Below are 25,330 nucleotides of genomic sequence, written 5' to 3'. Positions count from 1 at the left end.
CCTGGAAGTGTTAAGCTTTGAGAGAAATGATAAGCAGTATATCGTCTCTGTCAGGTGGAACCTTTCTGGAAACCTCATACTGTATGTCCAAAACTGTTTTTAAGGATTCAAATTCAAAAATAGCAAATGTAGCAGATCTACGAGCTCGGAATACATCGCTTTGTGACTCGTTTTGAGCTTGTGGATCTGCTACTTTTTATACTTTAGTGTGACGCTGTAGTGTGATCAAGTAGGCGTAGGGCATTCATTTATGAAAACACACAAAAAGTAAAAATATGGAGATAAGAGGTTTCTGCCCGACAGCAACGATTCAAAGTATACATAACTTATACAAAACACCGGTATGGTCCGGGTCCTGCAAGCATTGCCTGCTGTCTAATGTGTAATCCGCTGTCCTATTCCACTCTACACTGTTTAATCCTGAGTGTTCATTTAACTATGAAAGTGTATGAATGTTTGGCGACATTTACACTCCCTGAGATACAAATGGATGAATTAACATTTTGCTGTGTTAAACCTGCGCTATATAACTGCTGGCGCAAGTGCTGCCGTTTTTACCGTTGAGCTAATTGTGCCTGCCTGTGCTTGCTCAGGGGATAAATCGAATCTTGACCATCAGGTCAAACCTTTTCGTCAGACGCTGTGTCAAGGTGAGACATGACCTTTGACACGATCACCATAAGAGCAGGGAGAAAAAAATACATTCACCCCAATTGTATAACTTGTATTGTATTAACACTAGAGGTTCGCGGCGCCGCTCACATCTACGCCCCCTCGCCTCGTTGTTAACGTGAAAAGCTCATATGGCTAAAAAAAAAGTTTTTTGAAAAAAAAAAAGTTTTTTGAAAAAAAAGGGGGGGGAACTATTGTGGCGGAACTATTGTGGCGGAACTATTGTGGCGCAGCACGTTTCCGGTCGGACATATTTGACGGCCGGACTCACTTCCGGTGAAGAACTCCGCGAATTAAAAAGAGTAACATTACGTTGCTGTAATGGGATGTACATACATGAAGATTATGTTAATGTGATCGGGACTCGTGCCAAAGTGATGGAATGTACTGGAATGTGGACAGTAGTGCTATTGACTATGCAAACGTGAGTACATCATTTGTTTAGCTAACTGTTAGCCTGGTGTTGACTCTACGTCAGCACGTATGGCGCTGGTGTGACGTGAGGACGTCGGCACGTGTGCCACGTGATCAGTCCTAGCCAATTGGACTGCTTTGGGTCGTCTGTATGTATGTATGTCGAATGCACCGTTCTGTCAGTTTCAAATTGTATATAGAGATAAGTGGTGTTTCCATAAAGCCGTTTTTGCGCATTAAGGCTTTTGCACATAAATCACTTCAAAATTCGAATAAACTTTAATTATTCGAAAAAACATTTATGCACTTGGAGGAGGTGGATTTTGAGGCTTTATCGAAAAAACTAAATGCACAAAAGGGAAATGGAAACACTAAGCGAATATGTTTTGAATTGAAATGCATTGAAATTGCATGATATTGATTTGGCTGAAGGGAGCTGAAGGGAACTACTAACTTGTACTCGCCGTGTTCCCAACTACTGTACCTTGCATCGGATGTTTATTTTACAGCGCTGTTGTCCGTCACATCACCCAAGTAAATCCTGGCTAACACTTCGTCGTCACACCGTGCCAAAAGTGGCCGATCTACAAGCTCACTGCACCTTCATCCGCGGTGCGTTGTGAGCTTGCAGATCGTCCACCTTCCAGACGCAGAAACTTGCAGGATGAGATTCGGGACGCACAAAAAGCTGTCGGTCACGTCTCAGGTTCAGTCTGAAAAAATCTGCCCGATTCCAGACCTGTGCACTGTGTGCAGGCCCACGGGAAGTCATTTACAACAGGTCTCCCAAGAATCGCATTTCATCAGTGGATGGAAACAGGCTAATTTCGCTTTTTATTTTTTCGAATTTCTGACAATTCGCTTCCTATTTTCGAATAAGCTTTATGGAAACGCAACTATAGCATACTCTACCATGCAGCTTCTCTGATTATCATGGTCACAAAAGTATATTACTATAAACCAGTGGTTCTCAAAGTGGATTCTCAAAATGGAAAATGGATGAATTGATGAATCACAGATGGATTCCATTTGTACACTGTCAGAGTTAAGGGGATACCTTGACATTTGAAAGTTTGAGAAACACTGCTATAAGCATTAAACACCCAAAAAGTTGTTGTGCTGTTTTAGATATCAAATCAGTTTGGGATCAGTTTTTATCAGACTATGGACAGCTATGGACACAGCTATGGACACAGACTGCTTGGCAAGCTCTGATGTGCCTTATTGAGCACAGTGATTCTATAAGAAAGTTCAATTAAACACATTTATACTATTCTTTTGTGGTTATAGTAGTCATTAGGAATTAGGCAGAAGGAATGTATTGCTCTTCCTTGTGTGTGTGTGTGTGTGTGTGTGTGTGTGTGTGTGTGTGTGTGTGTGTGTGTGTGTGTGTGTGTGTGTGTGTGTGTGTGTGTGTGTGTGTGTGTGTGTGTGTGTGTGTGTGTGCGTGCGTGCGGGCACGTGCACACACTCATTTTGCTTTGCAGAAGTATGAATCATGAATCATTCTATCCTTATCTGTTGAAATATGTATGTGGGTGCATGCACACCCACTTTATAAAAACATTTTAAAACACGTGCTCTCACACACATGCGCACGCAGTCCGCGCACACACACAATACACACACACACACACACATGCTGTCTTGCTCCTCCCCTTTTGATTGAGCAGTAGCAGTTGAAGAGGGTCTGGGCTGACCTGATTACACACAAGAGGAAGTCAGGAGGGAGAGGTCACCCACTGCAGACCCTCACACACACACTGCAGTGCGCGATAAAGACGGGAGACACAAAACAACAACACAACTCACTCACTCACTCACTCACTCACTCCCTTACTTCACTAAGCGCTTAAGGAAACATCACCCTCTGAACACTCACAAGGTAAGGCATATCTTTGAACTCATAATGTCAGAAGGAAGGAATATAACTATTATTCCGATGGAGTTCTATGGAGCTTTATTTAGTGTACTTGACTGCACTTTACCGTACTATGGTACTGTACTTTGCTGTAGTTTTTCTCTCTTGTGGTCGGAGAAGAGGAGGTTGGCCATGCAAAGATAACTGGAAATGTTTCACCTCTGGCGAAAGAAGGCTTGAGGGCGGTCGAAAGTACAGAGAGAGGGAGAGAGAGAGAGACAGACAGGCAGAGGGCGAGAGTGTTAAACAGGGAAGGAGAGACTGAAACGAGAGAGAGAGAGAGAGAAAGTGTGTGTGTGTGTGTGTGTGTGTGTGTGTGTGTGTGTGTGTGTGTGTGTGTGTGTGTGTGTGTGTGTGTGTGTGTGTGTGTGTGTGTGTGTGTGTGTGTGTGTGTGTGTGTGTGTAGTGTATTTGTGACAGCATAGAGCATAGGCAATGAGGCATGGATGGACAGGCCTGCTTGTTAAGGTGGATTCAGGCAGTAGGCTAGGCTGTCAGAAGTCACACTGTCAGAAGTCACTGCCACTTCTCACTCTGTGTTTCATGGGAATTTCTGCCATTGGTTGCAGAGTTTAAACTGGAATGGGGTGCTCTGCTGAGCACATATCTCCGCCAGGCTGGGTTGCCTACCCAGGGCTGTGTAAGATGTGAGATTCAGCTGTCAGCATCCAAACAAGCTTTTGGGGGGAAATGGTGTTTCTATGACATACGTTGCAGCTTTTAACATTTGTGAAACTCCAGAAGTGAAAGTACTTTTGTAGGTGAGCTTATAAAATATTGTGTTTATGATATATGTGTTTTGTGTAGTTCTTTTATGTGCGAAATAGTTTCCTCCCACTTAATGTGGAAGCCAGCAGCTTTGTTTAGAGGTCCCTCAATCAAATTTGGGTTTGATCAGTTCATCTTTTTGTTTGTGAAATCTGCCCCTCCTGCTAACTTTTGAAGCCAATTGTAGCTAATCGAATTATGAAATGTGAAAGATTGGTTTGATTAACATTCATCATATGACATTATGACTTTAGGTGTAGCGATTTACGTGAGTTTTGGACAAAATTGCAAAATGGCTTGTATAGTTAGGTCTTGTTAGGTGGAAATAGGTGTGGCATATGTGTCATCATGGTAAAGTTTTGATTGGGCAGTACAGTACCCTTCTTGGGTACCTCAGTCACATATGTATAAAAAGTCTAATATCTCCCCCGGATTAAAGGGAATTATCTTTAGTCTAACGGTTGTTAGACCAAAGGGAATATATTTCAAATCCAGATATTGGCCTTCCATGTGGAAGACCCGGATTAGAATTTGTGTCCATCTTTCTGTCTTCAACCGCAACTTTATTGTTAAACCACTAGTTTGTAAAAGTTGGTAATAGTTTTTTCTTTACATCCTCCAGCGATTTGCAGTTACATAAATATGGATAGAGAAAGGATCAAGGGAAGTCAGATAACAAGACAACAATATCAAATATACATAAGGGCAGGAAAAGAAATCTATCAACATGAGACAGAATATTGCAGTCTCTTGTGCAAGTAAGAGACATCACTTAGAAGCAGATATCAAACATCTAAGTAAGTGTATCCATATAGCGAGAGCAATGGAGTGTGTCTGTGTGTCTCATTGTCTCTCTCTCGCCCCCACACTGTCTCAATCATACACCGTCTTATTGTACTGTATACACACTAGGGATGGGACGATATGAACATTTCATATCACGATTATTGTGACAAAAGAAATCACGATTTGCGATGATAACGCAAAAATCTAAATCCATTATCCGGTGGCGCGTTGTGAGCTTGTAGATCTTCTATTTTTTGGCAAAGACATTTGATAGAGAGTGAAAAAAAGACTGTATCAAGTATGTATAATTAAGCACGTTTTACCAATAGAGGGTTTAAATATGGATATGCAGCTTGGCAAATGTGAATCGACCCCTATCGTAAGTGTTTTTTTATCACGATAAACCAGGGTTTCCTGCAGCACTTTACAGGCCAGGCGCCCCGCCTGGCCAGAAAACCCCCCCGCCCCCCCAAGGGTATAAAAAAAAAAAAAAAATTTTTTTTGGACCTCCAACAATGTACTAGGCATGATCGCGATCGCGAAATTGCATGTTTAACCCCCATACCAACCCTATCTTTCAAACATGGCAGCCATGTTTGTTTACATTTGAAGAAAACATAAGGGCTGGTATCTCCTGAATGCCTGAACGGATTTCCAAGCGATTTTTTTTGTTTGAAAGCTGTGAAAAGCGTGTACATGCATAGTGCATCATCTGTGCACGAATTCGTACACCAGCGTGCACACTATTTTTTTAACCCTTTGGTGGCGAACCTGCAATATAAGTTATTCAATGTTGAATAAATGTGGATGATAGCATGTAGTTGTGTTTTCCGTCATCATGGGCACATTCATGTGTTTTTTATAGGGCAAAAATAAGAATTAATATAAAAAATTAAGTGAATTAATTACTCGAATTAATTAATTAATTATCAAAAATTTTCGGCACACGCGCTTCGCGCGTGCGCCATGAGATCCCCCCCTGGTCAAGACTTTTTCCTGCAGGAAACCCTGTAAACGATAATATCGCGTATCGTCCCATCCCTAACTGTATACACACTCATATTGTTTCTGTGTGCTGCATCTACTGACATTCTCTCCCTCCTATCCTCCCATCTGTTTTTTCGCTGTCTGTCTGAGCTCATACTCCCCTACTGATGACAGGAGAAACCCCACCAGACCAACCAAAGCAGTGATACTTTCCTCGCATGACCGAGTCTGCAATGCATCACGTTTTCCTGGTTTAAAATGAGGAACGTGGTCTTTCGATGAAGCGTAAACTAGCCCTTAGATCTTCAGATCTTGGCCTGTTTTGCCCAGCTATTTGACCATACCACTTGGTTAGTTGGTGATTAAGCAATGAATGAGCCATCTGCTTTGTTGAACAGTTGGGCATTACTCCATAGTGTCATGTTTAATCACTGATGTCTGTACCGTTGAGGACTAGAGTTTACACAAGGAAACTTGAAAAACACAAAATCACAATATTGACTATATCCAGCATTATTTTTATATTTAAATAATAATAAATAATACATATTGTGGTGGTAAAGGATGTTCCCCGTGCCTTCAAAACTAGCTGAGGTTTCATGTTAAGGTTAAGTTGCTAAGTGCGTGCGTGCGTGCGTGCGTGCGTGCATGCGTGTGTGCACTTTTGGCAGTAAAAAAACGCAATAGAAGAATCTTCCTGGATTTTTTGCTAGCATGCTCTACTATTGTTGTTTGAACTGGAAAGAGGAAATGTCACGATTCAAGTCATTTGATCTCAATAACAAAGTTTAGTCTGGGGGTAACGTTGGTTCAGCTTAGTTCTTGGACCAGAGAAGCTGATCTTTTGTTTGAGGTCACTGACCAGCAATAGAAGTGGCTGACTATGAACCTACTGTCTGGAAACGCTAGACCTCATGGATGCACGTTGGTCATGGAAGTCCCCTGTCCTTCCAGCAGGAGGAGTTTCTTTTTTCTTTTGGGAGGGGGGGGTTTGGGCTTGACGTTAGCCAAGCAGTTTTTCATTCAGCCAAAAGGCCATGCCCTTTTGGTTTGCGCGTCGACGGGCCCTCCACAAGTCATATTGGCTCTCTTCGGAGCTCAAGGATGTAAAAATAGCTGTTGAGTAAGAATCCCAGACATGTCTTGATAACAAAGAGTGATTTGTACGAGCCGCCATGCCAAGCACAGGGAAGCTTTTGTACGTCCCCCTCCAGACCTCGTCACCAAGGCCTCTGACGCTGGATCTATGGTCTCTTCTTAGAACAGCACATTGTTCCGGGCAGCCCCTGGGTTCTGATTGTGAAGCTTGGAGTAGCGGGGCCCTTGAGAGGGCTACGTGTTCAATTGCGGCATCACTGAGATATTTTTGTGTTCTTTCGATAATTCTGCGTCAGCTACTGCTGTTATGCTGTCTCTTAAATGTTACTCTGCTTTTGGCTCATAGAAGAGGATGATGCCACGATGCCATGATTATTATATGGAGCAGTTATTCAACCCACTAAATGTTCAGCTAACTTGCATCATTGGTACATTAAAAAGTGAAATCAGAACTTGTGGGAAACTGGTTTAACCCATTAAGACCTGGAACACATCTGTGTCACGCTTGATTTTAACCACTTTAACCATTCTTTTATGCTTTAACTATAAAACAATAGCAGATTGTCTTTTTCAATTGCTAGTGTTTCATTTGAAGAATCCCCCTCTGTGTTCAACACTGACTGACATTACAGCATACTGCATAGTTTAGTAGCTCCATTTAGAAATAATCACTCTAGCAATGATTACAGTGATTTCAGAAGGTGAAATAAGGAAGTTCAATACTCTAGTTGACACAACAATGTGACATTTATCACATGGACTATAATAAAAAAATCTAGCTTTATTTATAGATCACATTTACAACAATCGAAATTGACCAAATTGTTATACAAGGTCAAACTAAAAACATCAAGAAAGTATGTAAGTGCAACAACATCAAAGTCACACATACAACAAACAGATCAATCAAGACATGCACTTACAGTAAGTTTGTAAGACGCCTCAGGGCCTAAAGGGGGAGGTCGCGCCATGTCTTGGCCATCTGGCCAGTGATGTATTTCGCCACCAGTTACCCATATTTGGAGACCCCTGGTACCCCCATATGGAGATCCATGTAGTGTACCGTAATTTCTGGACTATAAGCTGCACCTGAATATAAGCTGCACAAGCTAAATTTAGAACAAAAAACAAATGTTTACATAATAAGCCGCACCTGACTATAAGCCGCAGGTGTCCTTCCTGCTTCCCGCTAGAGCGCCCTTGGTGGCTGTTAGCTGTAAAAATCGATATAAATCCTTGTTAAAGACCATTGTAAAACTAACTAACTGGCTGTAAATTGTTAAAGACCATTGTAAAACTAACTAACTGGCTGTAAAAATCTCTATATAAGCCGCACCGTTGTATAAGCCGCAGGGTTCAAAACATGTGAAAAAAGCCACGGCTTATAGTCCGATAATTACGGTATATGGAGATATGCTGTGAGAGCCCAAACATGCTTACTCAGTTATTCGTTATGTGAAAGCCCAAACATGAGAGCCCAAACATGCTTACTCATTTATTCGTTATGTGAAGCTGTTTTCTTCTAGCCTAGTTCCAGACCCTGAATCGCTAGCCACACCCCTTTAAATTTTTGTTTTGGCGATTCAGGGGGTCTAGAATCACTCTCATTGAAGAGGCCTTCCTCGTTCGAAAATCCGTACAGCGAATCAGCGTCGTGAATCAGCGTCTTGTGATCAGCGTGGGTGGGGGTTTCCCAGAACTCATGTGCGTTTCCAAGTAAACCAGCGCCGCCGCCGCCGTACCGTGCATCGCGGTAAAATGCTGTAAATTGCTGTAAAATGCGATCGTATCGATCTCGCTATGAAACACCAGTAGCAGACATGTTATGTTGTGTTTGATTACTAGTTCTTAGTGCTCCTATTCTGCCTGTTTCTTTGGTTCGCAAGTAGCACTAGCAAGCAACAGGCTAGCCACTAGCCAGCCACACATAACAACACTACGTCATGTGTTGGTCAGACGTTGAACCAATCGCAGAAGACTGCCTCTTAGGCAACGCCCATCCCAGCAATCGCCCTCGGTGGGAGCGACCTCAGACTGAATAATGAAGTGAAACGAAATGTAAATTCTGGCTGAGTGTCAGGCTAGTTTTCTGCCAGAGTTTTAGTTCAATGTGCCCGACTGACACGACACCATTTGCCTTAGCTATCCTTTTTTAACCCACAGTGACATTCAGTGAATAACGTGTTCCTTTCACGTGTTCCAACCGGGGAAACTCCCCCTTGTCAGGTGAAAAGGAGCGACTTGGACTACTCGTGCATAGAATGAAGCATGAAGTCAGTCCGTTGTCTCCCCAGGTTGGCAGAGGGAGTGTAGCGCCCAGGATTACATTAGATAATTGACACCAGGTGAAAAATGGGTTACAAAATCGTGGGATAAAAATGTAGAAAACTAGAAATTATACAAAAAGCCATTAGCAGTCTATTTACCTTTCCCCTTCTTTATTTTGTATACATGTTTTGGCCCCTGTCATTCTTTCCTTCTCAACTCTTCCATCATTTACTTCTTAATCACTTAAACACTATACTGTGGTTAGTTGATATAGGCTACTAATACTTAGTTGACCAGGCGGGGTCGGCTCTGTGCTCTTATTCTCCTCTTCTCCAAATCTCTGCAGAAAATGGCTGTAGATCTGCTATTTTCTGTGAATGTTTCCCCAGAATAGGGATGCTAGGGTTCAAGTGGTTAATCCCACTCCCCTCATCTTTATCCCTCTAAGCCCCATATCTATTCCTTCTTTCTCACCCTCCCTCCATTCCTCTCTTCCTCCCTCCCTGTGTTTTTTTCTTCTTCTGAGGAACAAACAGAGAAGCTGTTTCTAGTTGGGATGAGTCAGTGCAGCTGGGGTGCAGGTCATTTACCCACGGCCCACTTTCACTAGCCAGATGGCCCAGCCACTGTCATGCTACTAAGCGCTAACGATGCTCCCAGAGTCACTGAGCTAAGCTAACGCCTCCACTCTCACACTGAGGGTTAAGTGGCTGTATAATGAGAGCTAACAAAACACTGAGCTACATGCAGATTAATAACAGACCATGTCAAATAGTGCTGGCAATATATTGAGTTCTCTAATGTGAATGTGGTTTGTGAATCAGACTTGGATTTGAACTTGGCCTTTCTAACAGAGTGCACATAATGAGTAAAGAAAATACATTTCGATTTCCAGCTATTGTGTCCTACAAATACTATAAGTATTGTGTATGCTACATCACATACAGGTATGATGGTATGGTATGATCTGAATGCCAGTGTAGGGGAATTACATGTGAATGTTTGGAATGATGGAGCATCTGTTTTCTGATCTACCTCATAAGCCCAATTTAGGCTGGGGTTTTGGGTTTCGAGAACTTTTTAAGTGACTTGGTAGTGACTTAACTTAAAGGACGACTACTTCACCACTTTTCAACCCATCTTCATATAATTGGTCCTCACTTATGTTCATGATGAAATAGCATAATCTTCTTCTACTTGGTCTGTGTCTCTGAGGAGGGCTGTGGGCAGGTCAGAAACCCATCATCTTGCGACATCATCGATGGGGAATCCAAGCTAATAGAAAAGGCAGGCTTTCTATTCCTGAAAAGTTGCAATGTTAAAGTGGAAGCCATTAGCCTGCCACTCAGCCTGAATTAACATTTCGTTTCACTTCATTATTCAGTCTGAACTCGGTTCCGCCTACGGCGTTTGCAGGGATGGGCGTTGCCGAAAAGAGGCAGTCTTCAGCGATTGGTTCACCGACCAACACATGACATAGTGTTGTTATGTGTGACTGGCTAGTGGCTAGCCTGTTGCTTGCTAGTGCTACTTGCTAACCAAAGAAACAGTCAGAATAGGAGCACTACGAACTAGTAATCAAACACAACATAACATGCCTGCTACTGGTGTTTCATAGCGAGATCGATACGATCGCATTTTACCGCAATTCACCGCATTTTAGCGCGACGCGATGCGCGGTACGGTGGCGGCGCTGGTGTACTTGGAAACACACATGAGTTCTGGGAAACCCCCACCCACGCTGATCACAAGACGCTGATTCACGGCGCTGATTCGCCGATCGGATTTTCAACCGAGGCAGGCCCTCCTCAATGAGAGCGATGCTAGACCTGAATCGCCAAACAAAAAAATTAAAGGGGTGTGGCTAGCGATTCAGGGTCTGGAACTAGGCTAGGAAGCCATTGTTCCCGCGATAATAAAAATCTAAATATCTTTAAAAAAAATATTGTTAAAAAAAAAACTGTCAAACGATGATGTCACAAGGTGATGGGTTTCTGAACTTCCCACAGCTCTCCTAAGAGACTTGGACAGAGTATTGTGAACATTAGTGAGGACCTATTATATGAGGATAGGTTGAAAAGTGGCAAAATCGTCCTTTAAGGTGACTTAGGGTCGATTCATACTCCACTTTTAGAGCCTAATTTATTTCGGTTCGGCTCTGTCTAAACAATCATATGGCGTCAATCGGAGCCGAATTAATGAGGTTACCCGTCCCCCCGATCCTCTGAACGACGCCATATCATAGTTTAGACGGAGCCGAACCGAAATAAATTAGGCTCTAAAAGTGGAGCATAAATCGACCCTTGGGAACTGAAGACGTGAGACTTGTGTAAAAAAAAATGTTAAACAAACAAACAAAAACTAAAAAACAGCTGTTGTGACATCACTGCTCATCCAGAGTTATAAGGAACAGGGTTGAAACTGGCACTGGGTGTGTGCTGCCCTTTGAAGGTAAACGGCTTCAATGCCTTGTTGATGTGAAATACTATCCAACACAAAACCTGCTTGCTGGGTGAAAGGTAAATTCTAATCTCCGAGCAATCCAGCTAATTTCTGTATTTTGCCCTAATGAGGGTTATTGACTCCCTTTCTGACCTTTATCAGATCAAATGACTATAATATATATTATATAGCATCCAGTAACAGGCAAACATCTGTATTACAAAGTGAGTTGTGCTGACAGCACGGTTGCTTGTTGCAGTATTGCATTGAGTGTACATTGTGGTGGCATTGAGGACTGTACAGTGTTGGCAATGTTTCAAGTGTCTTGTTATGTCCCCACCGCTCTGTTTCAGCCCATTGAATTTGATGTGCCGGGCGGGCACATGCTGTGCCCACATTAACAGCGGATGGCACATAAGCCAGGAGCTATTTCACACGTACAAATGACTCCTGGGTCACTCCGTTTCTCACACACACAATAAAACGACGGTGTCATAGAAACGGCACACCCCTCCACAGTGTTTTTGTAGAGAAGAAACATGTGTGATCAGATCTCATCCCCATTATACACATTTGATATTGGTTTAACACAACTACGTCTACATGCAATGGACCCCCGGCACATACTAATATGTTGCAAATAGCATACTTCAAGATATTATGATCTAAAACAAGTTCCCTGTAGGAGCCTCATAAGCCTGATTTATACTTTGTGACCCTGTAGATCTGCTGTTGTCAGTCATGCGACAGTGTACTGTATACATCGGGTATTAGACTTGAACTAAGTGTTTCTGATGCTGGTGGTGAGACAGCAGTCAGAAACCCAAAGGCCACTGTCTCATTCACAAAGCATTAGAGATATGGAGGATGAATTCAAGTGTGCAGTTTAACAGCCCCATTACAGCGGTCCATTCACATTAGCAATTAGTGCACTTAAAGGCCTTTCAGGCTGCATTAAGCTATCTATGGCACAGAGCACAATTAGCCAGTTAAGTGCACTATATTGCAGTCAAATTCGAACTGCATGAGTTAGAGCGCTCTGTTGCAGGGGATGCATGCATGAGGTGAATCTGTGCAAGCTTCTTGTGGGGAAGCCCTGAATTTAGCACCAAGATCTGAACTACTTCAGGCTCTAGGCAATATTGTGACTTCATTTGATGTTGTGACAGTCAGTGACACATAATAATCCAGATTATTTAGATAGATATGATGGGCATTATTAGTAGTCCTGACAGTTCAGTTTGGCTGTCTCGTGTCTCGAGTGTACTGCTCTGTTAAGAACCAGTGAATTTTGATGTTCTAAGATGCAAAAAGTTTGAGCCTTGTAATTTGTGATATTCAAGTATACTGTGTAAATGTTTCCAATTAAGCAAAAGTTTGTTTTGATAAAATCTTTCACTGATATATTTTTCACAAGAACCATTCCACATAATGTAAATATATCTTTTATCAACTTCTCCAAATGCCATTTTTTGTCATGAGTGTCTGCCCCGACACTCACGGTAAAACCGTATATATGGCGGCAGATCCCCATCTGAAAATGTTTTTGCCAGGGTCTACCAGATGAGAAGATTTGTGTTAAATTAAAAAATATTCAAAAATGGCAGATGTACAAGCTTGTGAGCTTGTACTGTATATCTGCTATTTTTGAATAGCTAACGCAAAACTCTAAAATGATGTCAAACTTTTTAATTTCAAGGGCCACCATAACTGAGAGAGTCTGAGAGTGTACAAATGGGAACGAGTCCATTTGTACACTCTGAGTTACATACCTGTAGGGGTCCATTTGGAATCCCTCAAGTAACCCAGAGGATCCCTGTACCTCACTTTGAGAAGCACTACAATAATATGTAATCAATGCTGTATGTATGATTGATTTGTGTGTTTATCAAAAATTATTATGCAGGCCAAAATGAACTATGCTTTAAAAATATATAGGAAGTGTTAAAGGGAACCGCTTAGGAATCGGAACATTCAGAGGGAATCGTTAACCCATTTAGGCCTAGAATTATTGGATGTTTTAACCAGTGAAAAATAGCAGATATACAAGCTCAGATCAGAGCTTGTAGATCTGCTATTTTTGAAAAATCGTGACCCGATTCTATAAGTGTCTTTTGAATCCTTCTAAGGTTTTTTGAAAAACCTTTGTTTCTATGCCAGCAATCTGGCTAGCCATCGTCAAAGAAAAGGTCATTTTCACTTAACTGGAGCTCAGTTAGTCTGTTCTTGAGAGACTACTATGTCAGTGGTTCTCAAACCTTTTCATGTGAAGGACCCCCCAAATTATATTTATTTGGCCATGGACCCGCATCTCAATATATTTAGTTCCAGTGACCACCCAGAAGCAAAATTTGAGTTACAAACGTTCGCTTAAAAAATACACATATTCAAGATTTGCACACATTTTCGCGACTTTTTCCAAAAATAGCAGATCTACAAGCTTGTATATCTGCTATTTTTCACTGGTTAAAGCATTCAATAATTCTAGGCCTAAACCAGAATCATTAAAATCATAAAGGATCCCAACCCTACTTCTGATTGGTATTAGACCTTGAGAGTTGTGTTATGGAACAGACTAGCAAACTGCTTGCTTATCCTACAAGAATGTTCCACATGCTGATAACTATACCCTCACTTGCCAATTTCATGCTTTACAGCCGTATGTCACTGGTTTAGGAATGAGGAACTTGATAGAAAAATCACACCCGTGTGAACTGAGCGGTGGAGTCTGTGCGTGCGTGTGTGTGTGTGTGTGTGTGTGTGCGCGTGCGTGCGTGCGTGCGTGCGTGCGTGTGTGTGAGTGTGAGTGTGCCTTGCCTGTTCTGGCCTGGCCTGAACAACAGCGCCCCTCCCTTAACATGTGTGGTCAGAAAAGGTACTACACCACAGGCTTGAGGCTACATACAGACCCACCCACATACATACATACATACATACAAACAAACATACATACCTACACACACGGCCACGCTATGGAGACGGTGTGACCACCGCTCAAAAATGTGGTAACAACACATTTTCCCATTAGATGAGATCTAGTCAGTATCTTCGAATGCATAGCATACATGCCATGATTCACTGCAGGGTGATGCAATGCGGTTGAAATGTCTTCTTCTCTTTAAAATAGACTTTGAGGTAAAAGGGAGTCATGACCTGTTCTCAGGTCTGAGCCTTGCCGCTGTAATATTCTCCACATACACACCGAGAGACAAGTTGTACCGTGCGCTTTTACGACGGTCGCATGGTATACTGCAGGGGTCTTCAACGTTTTCAGGCCAAGGACCCCTTAGTTGAGAGAGAGAGATGAAGCAGAGACCCCCACAACCTTTTCATAGATTCCATATATTGTTTGATGGCACAATCATCAGTGTATTTTGGATTCATGTCATTTTGTGTTTCCAGATATTTAACCACTTGAACCATCAATATTTAATAAACTTGACGTTTCACTCTGTACTTAATCTGCTCTTTTTACACAAAGATTTGGAGGACCCTCTGTAGTAACTATGAGGACCCCCTAGGGGTCCCGGACCCCCTGTTGAAGACCCCTGCTGGCATATAATGCCTTTGTAGCCTATATGGCACGGGATCTTGTGTTGGTGCACAGACAACAGTTGGTAGCTGTTTGCTTCCTGTACTCGGGCCTCTGTAGCCTTCTATGGGTCAGCTGGCATAGACGCGTGGAGCCCTCCTCCCCTCCCCGAGTACCAGATGCTCCAGAGGGGCGCTGTGATAAGACCCAAAACAAAAGACACTGTTCTTAGTGGGGCCCAAAGAGCTGGTGAGAGCGGGAGTAGGGCAGAGGGGCTGAGAAATGCGGTGCCTCACAAGCACCACTGCACCATTATGCATGAAACGCTATCACAGTGAACAGATGATTATTTTGGGGGTCTCAGACTGAAAAGGTTGAGAACCACTGTTCTACCGTACAGTATATCATTAGGTCAACCCATACATGTTCCATATGATTTTTGACATAATATATAGGGCACGCTACATGAACACATACAGATTACAGTGGCTAGAGGTGAGCAGTTAAGCAGCCTACACTCTCCTTGCCTTTCTCTCTGCTGTTCCTACACGCATGCACGCACGCGCACGCACACACACACACACACACACACACACACACACACACACACACACACACACACACACACACACACACACACACACACACACTGTAACTCTTTCACCTATGTCACAGTGGTGATGGCGATAGTGGTTTTAAGAGGTCTCTGACGGCAGTGTGGCATCTCCTCTGCCTCTTCTTTCAGTCTCTCTCTCTGTCTCTCTCTCTCTCTCTCTCTCTCTCTCTCTCTCTCTCTCTCTCTCTCTCTTTAGCTGTCTCTCTCCCGTCCTTGTAGTCATCCCCTCAATGCCCTCTCTGTCCATGGACCCTGGTGGTGGTGGTGGTGGTGGTGGTGGTGGGGGGGCAACTTCTCTTCCTGTCCCTCGTCCTATCAGAAGACACCAGGACACTAAGAGAAGGGGAGGGGCCAGCTCCCATGCCAGCTTCAGTCCTCCTTACTTGTCTCGTCCCATGCTGTCCCATTCCCCTACCACACACATACACACACACACACACACACGCACACACACGTACACACACGCTTGGCCTCTGTAATTGTTGGGTCGGAATATTGTGACTGGTTCTGGATCAGTTTGGCTTCTGACTCACAGAGGTGCGGTGCATTGTGTACGGCGAATAAGACCTGGAATCTGATCAGCTTGGACTTATGGGGATTGTCCTTTTTTGTGCTGACAGCTTTGTATTGAGAACAGCACTGTTGTGAACACAGAACTAGGAGCTCCAGAGCGCGCTAGAGTCCCAGCAGAAGGTAGGTCATTGTAGTCAGGTGCATTGTGTGTACATCTTCATTTCAAGTGCTTTTGAAAATGTCCCACTTGGTACCTATTGAAGGGGGTCCCTTCTTTTGTGATCCTTTGCAAGCTTTCTTCCTTTTCTTTTCCCTGTCAAGTTTATTTTTTTTTTTCTTGAGGGGTGACGAAATGACAACACCTGTCCTAAGGGTCATTTTGTTTCCTTTGTTCCTTTGTAAATGTGGGCCTTGGAGACTTGTGACGTGTGTGGGGGGTGACTGGTTGGGTGATGAGTGGGACCACCTGTCCTTCTGTCCACCTTTCGTGGCCGCTCCTATAACAACCTCTACTTGTACAGTAGTTCTATCATCTGGGGGAGCCGCTTACAATGAGCTGAGCAGGAAGGGAGGTTCAGCATGTTGTGCATCAGGACACATGACTGCAGCAAAGATTGAATAATTGGTGACCGGCTTTCTGTTACGGGACAGTCACTTAAAACGCTATAGGCTGGAACTGTCACAACAAGCCTTGGTTCCTCTAACTCACACAGTGGTGTGTGTGTGTGTGTGGTCGGTCGGTCAGTCGGTCAGTGCTGTGCATTGTGGTCTGCTGTGGTGTCAGCGGCTGTGTTGATGAGAGAAAGACTGTGGGTCAGCGAGATGCCACTGGGCTCAGGCAGACAATGCTGCTCTGCTAGATGTGTGCAGGTTGCTGTTTGGTGGCAATAGAGCCCAGTGTGTACAGGGATTTGTGTGGTTGGTGTTGCTTTTTTCTGGGCATGTGTGTCACTGTGTGAGCAAAGTGCCAATTTCAAGAATCAGTGATTGTGTTTTAGCTTTTAGGAATGTGTGTGTGTTCGTGGATCTGTGTGCGTGCATGCTTGTGTTTGCTTCTCCATTGATTTTGAGTATAAAATAAAAGTTTTAAAAAGTTATATATTTCAGTCGTATTTGTAAAATCACACTTGTGTGAACTGAGCGGTGGAGTCTGCGCGTGTGTGTGTGTGTATGTGCGTGTGTGCGTGCGTGCGTGCGTGTGTGTGAGTGTGAGTCTGCCTTGCCTGTTCTGGCCTGGCCTGAACAACAGCGCCCCTCCCTTAACATGTGTGGTCATAAAAGGTACTGTAGGCTACATACAGACAGACACGGACGGAGACAGACAGACCCACACACACGGCCACGTATAGGAGCGTTGTGACCACCGCTCAAAAAGTGGGGCATTTGCTTCCTTGGCCTAGTGGCAGCTGATCCTTGTAGTGTAGTGGTTTGCGAGATCACACCCACACACACACACACACACACACACACACACACACACACACACACACACACACACACACACACACACACACACACACTGGCCACTAGGTGCCATGCATGCAGTAAAAAAAAGGAATTCCCTCTGTTTTAAATTATTTGACACAATCGCTCACTCTTCTCTGCTTGTTGTATGTACCTGTATGGTCAGTAGTTATGTACAGCGTTCTTTTAGCGCAGCGTTTCCAAAACAGTTGGTCGCGAGTAAATATCCCTTTTTTTTATTAAATGTTATAAAAAAATTAAATCAAAGTAATTCCTCAAATTTCTCTTTTGGGTCTTGAGCTAAAAGGTAATGGGAACCACTGTTTTAGCACACGCAGGGGTTCCGATTAGCAGCAGTGTATGAGCTCTGGAGGCCTCAGTGCTAGAGAGTGTTTCTGTCTCTCTCTCATTCTGGGGTGGTGCCAGTCCTTGTGGCGTAACCCAAGCCTCTCAGTGCCCCCCACACCCCACTACCCACTCCCTGCGGGTAACCTGACCCCTGAGTGCTTTGTCATGTTTCAGTGGGGGGGGGGGGGTAGGTTCCCCGTCCCACACTCCCCCTCTTTGTCCGACCGCAACACGGCACCGTCACAACAACCCCGTCCTCAGATGGGCTTTGACAGAAACCATGGGTGTAACCTGGCTGCAGGAACGCCCCATGTGTGCTAGGATGAAGACCAGGAGGTCTTGTTGTGAAGTCTTTGTACTTTTGCAGGTTCTTTTACCTCACAATGAAATGTATGAATTATTAAAACGTTTTTTTTTTTTTTTCTTTTTTTTTTTCTTTTCTTTTTTTATGTTATACTAGGGCTATTGCCTTTTACGCCCGAATAGTAGGGTTCACATTATGTGGGCCATAAAGTGGGACAGCTCTATACTTTGGAATAGTGATATTATATCTAGTGATGTCACAATTATTACATAATCGTCTAATCGCAATTATTTGAGGTAATCGCAATTATTTTGCATAATCGTTTCCATGTTGAGAAATGTTAATATAGTTAACACTTTAAAAAAGTAGTGGAAATGGCAGATCTACAAGCTCACAACGCGTCGCGAGCATGTAGATCGGCTATTTCCACTATCAACGTTATTTTTTAAGTATAAAGTTGTCAAATGTCAGTAATTTCTTTGTATATTTAGGTTATGTGTCATATATGCCATGTGCAACTTCAAAACTTACAAGCCAAACAGAAATGTCAACGACAAAAACACAATTAAATCGTTAATCGCAATTATTTGAGCGATAACTAATCATCATGTAAAATGTCATAATCGTGAATCGTGTCCTAATTATATCTGCAAATCAGTTTGCACATTGTAGCTCCCTTTAACGACTTTATTTGGCACAACCTGAGTGAGCTGAGCGACGTTTCGCGCACACTGCTCTTCTTCAGACTAAGCAACAAAACATTGCTCAGCCGTGCCTGTTCTGTTTGTTATGGGGAGAATTCTTATGGCTGGATACAGAACTCAGTCTGGGGTCTTGGCCCACTAACAAAGTGATGTCCTGTGGATGGAAAAACAGCTGAGGGACCCCCCCCCCCCCCCCCCCCCCCCAAAAAAAAAGAGAAAACCCACAGCATTGTTAATTAGTTTAAACCTAACCCATCCAACAAGGAAAACAAAACAAAACAGGAAAACATAGAAGAACAAAGCCTTAGTTTGCATTCCTTGCTCTGTGTTGGCACGCTTACCAACTCCTCTGATCTCAGTGGCTGTTGTTATTGTACCCGCTCCCTTCTCTCAGTCTACCAACTCAACAGTACTGGTCAGAGAACGGCACCCGTAGTATAGTATTCACCAGCTCATGTGGTATTACTGGAATTCTTCAGCAATTCATCGGATAGTAGAGGTCAGGTGATCTACTGTCGCACGGTGTTGAAGTCAAACCAGCAGTACAGTTAGATGTTTTATGAATAAATATTGCATTGGAAATAACGGTTGGCCTTATACCATATCTCTTCAACAAGTTGTCTTGATGTGTGTTGTTCACTATTTTCCTTTTATCTCCCATTTAGCTTTCACTGTAGAGATACCCCTGACAAGTGTCCTTGCTCTCCCAACCTCCAACCTCTCTGGCCTCAAACCTTTTAGTTGTGTCAGTAAAAGGAAACATTGCATTGTAAATGAAAAAAAAAAAGAATAGAGGTGTGTGGATTAAAACTGCTTGCTGGTGTTTTAGCCAAGAGCACATTTTTCCTAAGAACACACGCGAAAATCCAAATGTTTCCTAACTACTCTGACTCAGCAAAACACAGAGTTCACGACCTGGCTGTGTTTTGCAGGCAGATAATTGCTGCCTGTTAAGCCTCCGTTTGACAGCAAGCGGGGACATTTTCAGTGCTATGAGCCGTCATCTGAGGTGTCAGCTGCTTATGTAGAGCTGGGGAACGCTACAGGATGAAAACAACCTGGAATGCAGAGTATTGTGGCGTTGTGGCATTTTGGTGGCCAAGGTTTAATCTGGAGATGTGCAGTTTGTAATTATTTGGAAAGTGCAGCACAACAAACCTTTGTTTTCAATGACGGACAGATTTAGAATTTATGAAGACATTTTTCATTATCCATATGTTAGATTATAAAATGAATATTTCAGGACTGTGGCTTGTCCTTGTAAATGCCACAGCGGGTCTCTTGTTGACTATGGTGGTACAAAGTACACAGTACTTGCACCACCATAAATAAACTCTTTACTTACTGGTCCATTTGTACGCTCTCAGAGATTTTACTGTGTATGTTGGAGTGTTCTCCAGACAGAGGCACTTGGCTTTAAACGTCCTGTCAGCTACACCATGTATACTGTGTAAAAAGCCAAAGAGCATCTCCTTGTGTGTTTTATGATTTCTTTGTTTCTCCCACTGTCTGCCCTCGATTTAACTCCTCTGTCTGCTGCGAGGTCCCACAGACAGACTAATCCCATTGTTAACGAAAAAGGAAACTAATTACTTGTTTCCAATTTTGGATCATGCCGTTCATCCCAATCAGGGTGCAAGACCAAACTATGACTGTGGCGAGTGTGATGGTCGACCCAGACATATTTCTGGTCGCGGGCCGGTCCCCACTGTTCCTGTGTGTCTCAGTGAGGTCTGGCTGCAGCCAGCTGCTGGTGGAAGGGAGTACACACACATGGCACACAGGCACACAATGAAAACACACACTGATGCCGGGACGAACCATGAGCCAAGTTGTAGAGACAAAATCCCGAGCCAACTTGTGGTCAGTTAGAAATGGAGCTGCCCATGTGAGAGAACTAACAAATGACCTTTGTCCCTGACCCCCATCCTGCAGGCATGGAAGAAGAGGTGGTTTGTTCTGCGCAGCGGGCGTCTGTCAGGCGACCCAGACGTGTTGGAGTACTACAAGAATGACCACGCTAAGAAGCCCATCCGCGTGATCGACCTCAACCTGTGTGAGCAGGTAAGACCCCAACCCCACCCCCACCCACTTTGACACAGAAACGTAGATGGCATGACACTTAAAGTCTCTGTCTTACCTCTGACACGCAAGTTATGAGTGATAAACCATTAAACTAATATCTGTTACCAGCCTTTAGCCAATGGGCATCTATTCAGTCTGTACAGTCAGTGCTACAACTCAATCATTTCCATTTCATTAGTTCACTGGTTCTCAACCTGTGGGTCGGGACCCCCAGGGGGGTCCCCAAATTATTTTGTGGGGTCTCCAGATGATTAACTTTAATGTGTGACACTGTTTTCTCACTCGACAGTAATCAAACCAACCTAAATTTTAAGTGTATAGCACATTTCTTAAGTGACAATTTGAGAACTTTTTAATACCTCTGAAATGACAAATTAAACATTGGCCAAATTGTTAAAAGTTTATCGGTTACATAAGTGATAACCGTTAAGGAAATGTGTTTAAAAATGTGCGATTTACACAATTTTAAAAGGGAAAACACACCAGTTTTTTCCTCATAATAATGCTCCTTATTTTCATTAAATAGTACAACAATACAACGAGGAAGAAGAAGATACGAATGTTTTCTACATTAAAGAAAGGTGTTTTTGCAGGACAAGTAGGATTGACATAATCACATCACGTCAGTAATGTAACAAAGCGCGGCTGCAACAGCAAACACTGCAGCGCGACTCGAGCCCTATATAACAAACAGATTAACTCCCAAGTCCCAAGGTGTTGTACACGCTAATGTAATAGTAGATTTTATAGTAAATAATTGCACTGCAGTGTGTCTGAATTAAAGTTCCACACTCATCAACCGAAAGCTGATGGTCAGGCTCAGACAACGTAGCCTACTCTATGCGGGCGCGACTATTGAGCTTGCAGCAGATCCGATATAAACTTCATCAACACCACGACAACGTAACCCTAGCAAGTTGGGTTTTAAGCTCTTTTTTCCTCTTTAAAACGGGATCGACGCTGACGGGGTCCGTTTTGTAAAATCCAATTTTCGCTGTTTGTTTCCTTGCGTTGAGTTGTGTGTCTGTCAGCGAGTGGAAGACAGCAAACGCATGCATGGATCATGTTACACCGACAATGGTTTGGTAACGAAATGTGTGACTGCATCGCATAGTTGCATTGGGTGATGTTACATTGGTGTCACACATTTCGGTGCCAAACGCATGTCGGTGTATATGTGACAGCGCGCTGTCTATTCTTTTTTTTTTCCTTCATCATCGACCATTCTGATGGCTTCATGCATGCTCTCGTTGCTGTTGGCTTGTTATTAATGTTAACACGTGTGTGAGAAGGGGGTGACGCTATCACGCTAGAGTGGAGCGAGGCGCATGCAAGCTAAGGCACGCGGCCCCCCCAAAGGACAAACGGCCGCGGCCGATTATTCAAATTTATTTTTCAAATTCGAATACCGTGCCTTCGAACGAAGCTTCGAATATTCGAATTTTTTGGGTCAGCCCTACTATTGTGGCGGAACTATTGTGCCGCAGCGCACGTTTCCGGTCGGACATATTTGACCGGCGGACTATTTTATACAGAGGCAAAATATGAGGGTAATAACGAATACAACTGTATACAGAGGTTTGGAAACGACATCTTGCAAAGGTGACATGGGTGTTTGAATTTTTAAGCTATATTTAGTACATATGTAGTACATCTTGGCCAAGTGGTTTGGTATTTAAGTTAGCGATACATAACCCGGAAGTAGATCACTTACTCTTTTGTAATATAAAGATATATTTTTTTTTACTCCAGGTGGATGCTGGGCTGACATTCAACAAGAAGGACCTGGAGCATAGCTTCATCTTTGACATCAAGACCATCGACCGTGTCTTCTACCTGGTGGCCGACACAGAGGACGACATGAACAAGTGGGTGCGCTGCATCTGCGACATCTGCGGCTTCAACCCCACCGATGAAGGTAAGGAAGGACACTAGACTTTGGGCTGGTCAGAATCGGTTGGGGGGCAGCTGCAATGGATGGCGCTAGTGTGCCGCACCACCTATCCCAAACCTATATCTCCCTTGAATAAATATGACATTAAAATACATTCTATACTATAGACCGATTTCTCAGAGCGGCAGCCATAACTGAGGAGCTACACGGCAGCGCTCTGGAAAAAAGGTCTATATGTATTTTAAATGATCAAACCCAACAAGGTAAATATTATATTGTTCATCTGCCACTAAATGTAGATAAAATCGTTCTATGTTGTCTAAACGTAATGCTCTGTGCTCAGAAATCTGGTTGGGGGTGTGCACTATTCAAGGTCTCACTGAGGCACACATTTCATCTAAATTAAACCAATACACAACTGTATCATCATTAGATAATAGTGGTTGAGCATAAAGGCCAAAGCATTACGGCACCGACGAACACAGAACATAATGTCGACGGCTGTCATGATGTGCATCAAGACAGCCGTCGACATTATGTTCTGTGTTAACCCTCATACTGGTGGCAGTGGGTTGTCTACTGGCATGCGTCATGCACTGCACTCTGACAATTCACACTACGGTCCAACTTTCCTGCATCAACGCCCCCGAAACACAAACTTGCTTCCTTGTACTTGTACATCCCATCATCACACAACTCCACCCATCACTGGCGGGTATCACAATCAAACCAGTTTAGTGCTAGTAACTATGCATATTGCACATAGTGTACATGGAAAACTAATAAGGTTTTGTTGACATGCAGCATTGCACCACTTCCTGTTGATTGCAGGGGCATCAAATTATGCTGCGTCAGCTGTCTTTGCATCAAGGGACAGAAGCTCACAGGCAAGGAAAGGGGCATATTTAGCTCTGGAGACTTTCTGCATTAATTTTCCCATCAGTGGGCACATGTATACAAAATTCCCCTTCCACTTATATCGGTTTGGGAACATACAGTACAAGAGTGCTCCAGCACTGGGTGACTGGCAAAGAAGTAATCATGCAAAGCACAAAGCCAACAAGCCCAGTCATTATATAGTTGATTGGTCTTTTTTTTTATTTTTTATATATTTAGTGTAGCCAATACAATACCCTTTTTTCTCCTATTTAGTTGCCAATTGATTTCTCCCCCCACACATTTCTGTGTTGTGACTGCTGTTGTATCCTACGGACTCACCTGCCAGTGAGGGGCCTGCACTGGGAGGACATAGAGCCTTCATCCTACTCTCCTCCCACCCAACACTCCCCGCTGTCAGGTGCCGCCCCAGACCGTAGGAGTAGCCTACATGCATAGACCAATATCACCCTCCCCGCCCTGCTTCCCTCCCCCCAATTGTGTTCGCATAAGCCGGTTTTCCATACCACTTTTTAGCCCGACACTACACGACACGGCACGACACCGCACCGCACCACATTTTTTATGTAGGTTTTCCACTACAGTACCCCCCCCCCCTCCTCTCCTCCTCCCCTCTCCCCCTCCTCCCCTCCGCTCCCGAAAGAAATCAACGCCCCTTTCAACATATGGATACTCGGATAGGATCTTCTCAGTCTGTAAACACAACGGAGATGCTAACTTGCGCTAATTATTTTTAGAGATGTGGTGGACAATGTTTTAGATGCCACACACTCACACAGGTCTTCATCGAGTCTTTACAACTATAGCGACGACTAACGTCGGGGTGAACATAGTCAAATAATAAATGTATTGGCCAAACTACACAAAGAAGAGTAGAGGCTAGTTGCGCTAGCATACATGCTAAGCTACAGTACAGTACATGTAGGCTACTGTAGATTATTTTCCCCATTCAACACGGAGATGTGGTGGACAATGTTTTAGATGCCACACACTCACACAGGTCTTCATCAAGTCTTTACAACTATAGCGACGACTAACGTCGGGATGTTCATGGTCAAATAATAACTTTATTGGCCAAACTACACAAAGAAGTAAGCTAATGTAGAGGCTATGCTAGCGCAGCAACAGTACAGTACAGTACAGTACGTAGGCTACTGTAGATTCGTTCCCCCATTCAACACATGCAGTTACAAATACAAACAGGAGACATCTCACTGAGATCTATATAAACTAACGGATTGCCGACGCATTTGCCGTTGATAATTGCGACTCGCGACGATATAGCCTATGTCCACTGTTTGTGTTGGTTAATGTTCTTGGTGCTTCGTGGTATCTCAACTGCAGGGCTGGGGAACACAATTCTGCCTAATCGTCCTCTTTATAAACAGATATATAAAACAAACAGGCTTTGCTTTTATATTTGATTTGCAGCCGTGACTGCATACTAAAATCTGTCTCAAGTTGTTGTGTTGAAAGACACAGCTCAGTCAGCCGTGAGACTCTGTCTCTGACCAATCAGTATCAGCAGCGTGTATACGTCACTGATTTGGCCTCACTTGGCATAGGGGTACTAAAACGGCTCCACTCGAGAGTGGAGCCGTTTTAGTACCCCGTTAA

General features: G+C 43.5%; 1 protein-coding gene across 2 annotated transcripts in view; it reads left to right on the top strand.

The window, feature by feature from the left end:
- gab1 (GRB2-associated binding protein 1) overlaps positions 1–25,330 on the top strand; it is a 77,897-nt gene that overhangs the window by 32,398 nt on the left and 20,169 nt on the right. For both annotated transcript variants that reach the window (XM_080722896.1, XM_080722895.1), the window contains exons 3-4: positions 20,773–20,901; positions 22,675–22,840. In XM_080722896.1, coding sequence (XP_080579022.1) covers positions 20,773–20,901; positions 22,675–22,840 — 295 coding nt within the window. The remainder of the gene's footprint in view (positions 1–20,772; positions 20,902–22,674; positions 22,841–25,330) is intronic.

The sequence above is a fragment of the Nannobrachium achirus genome, assembly GCF_963921795.1.
Source record: "Nannobrachium achirus genome assembly, chromosome: 3".
NCBI lineage: Eukaryota > Metazoa > Chordata > Actinopteri > Myctophiformes > Myctophidae > Nannobrachium > Nannobrachium achirus.
This window is presented reverse-complemented; position numbering and strand designations above follow the sequence as displayed.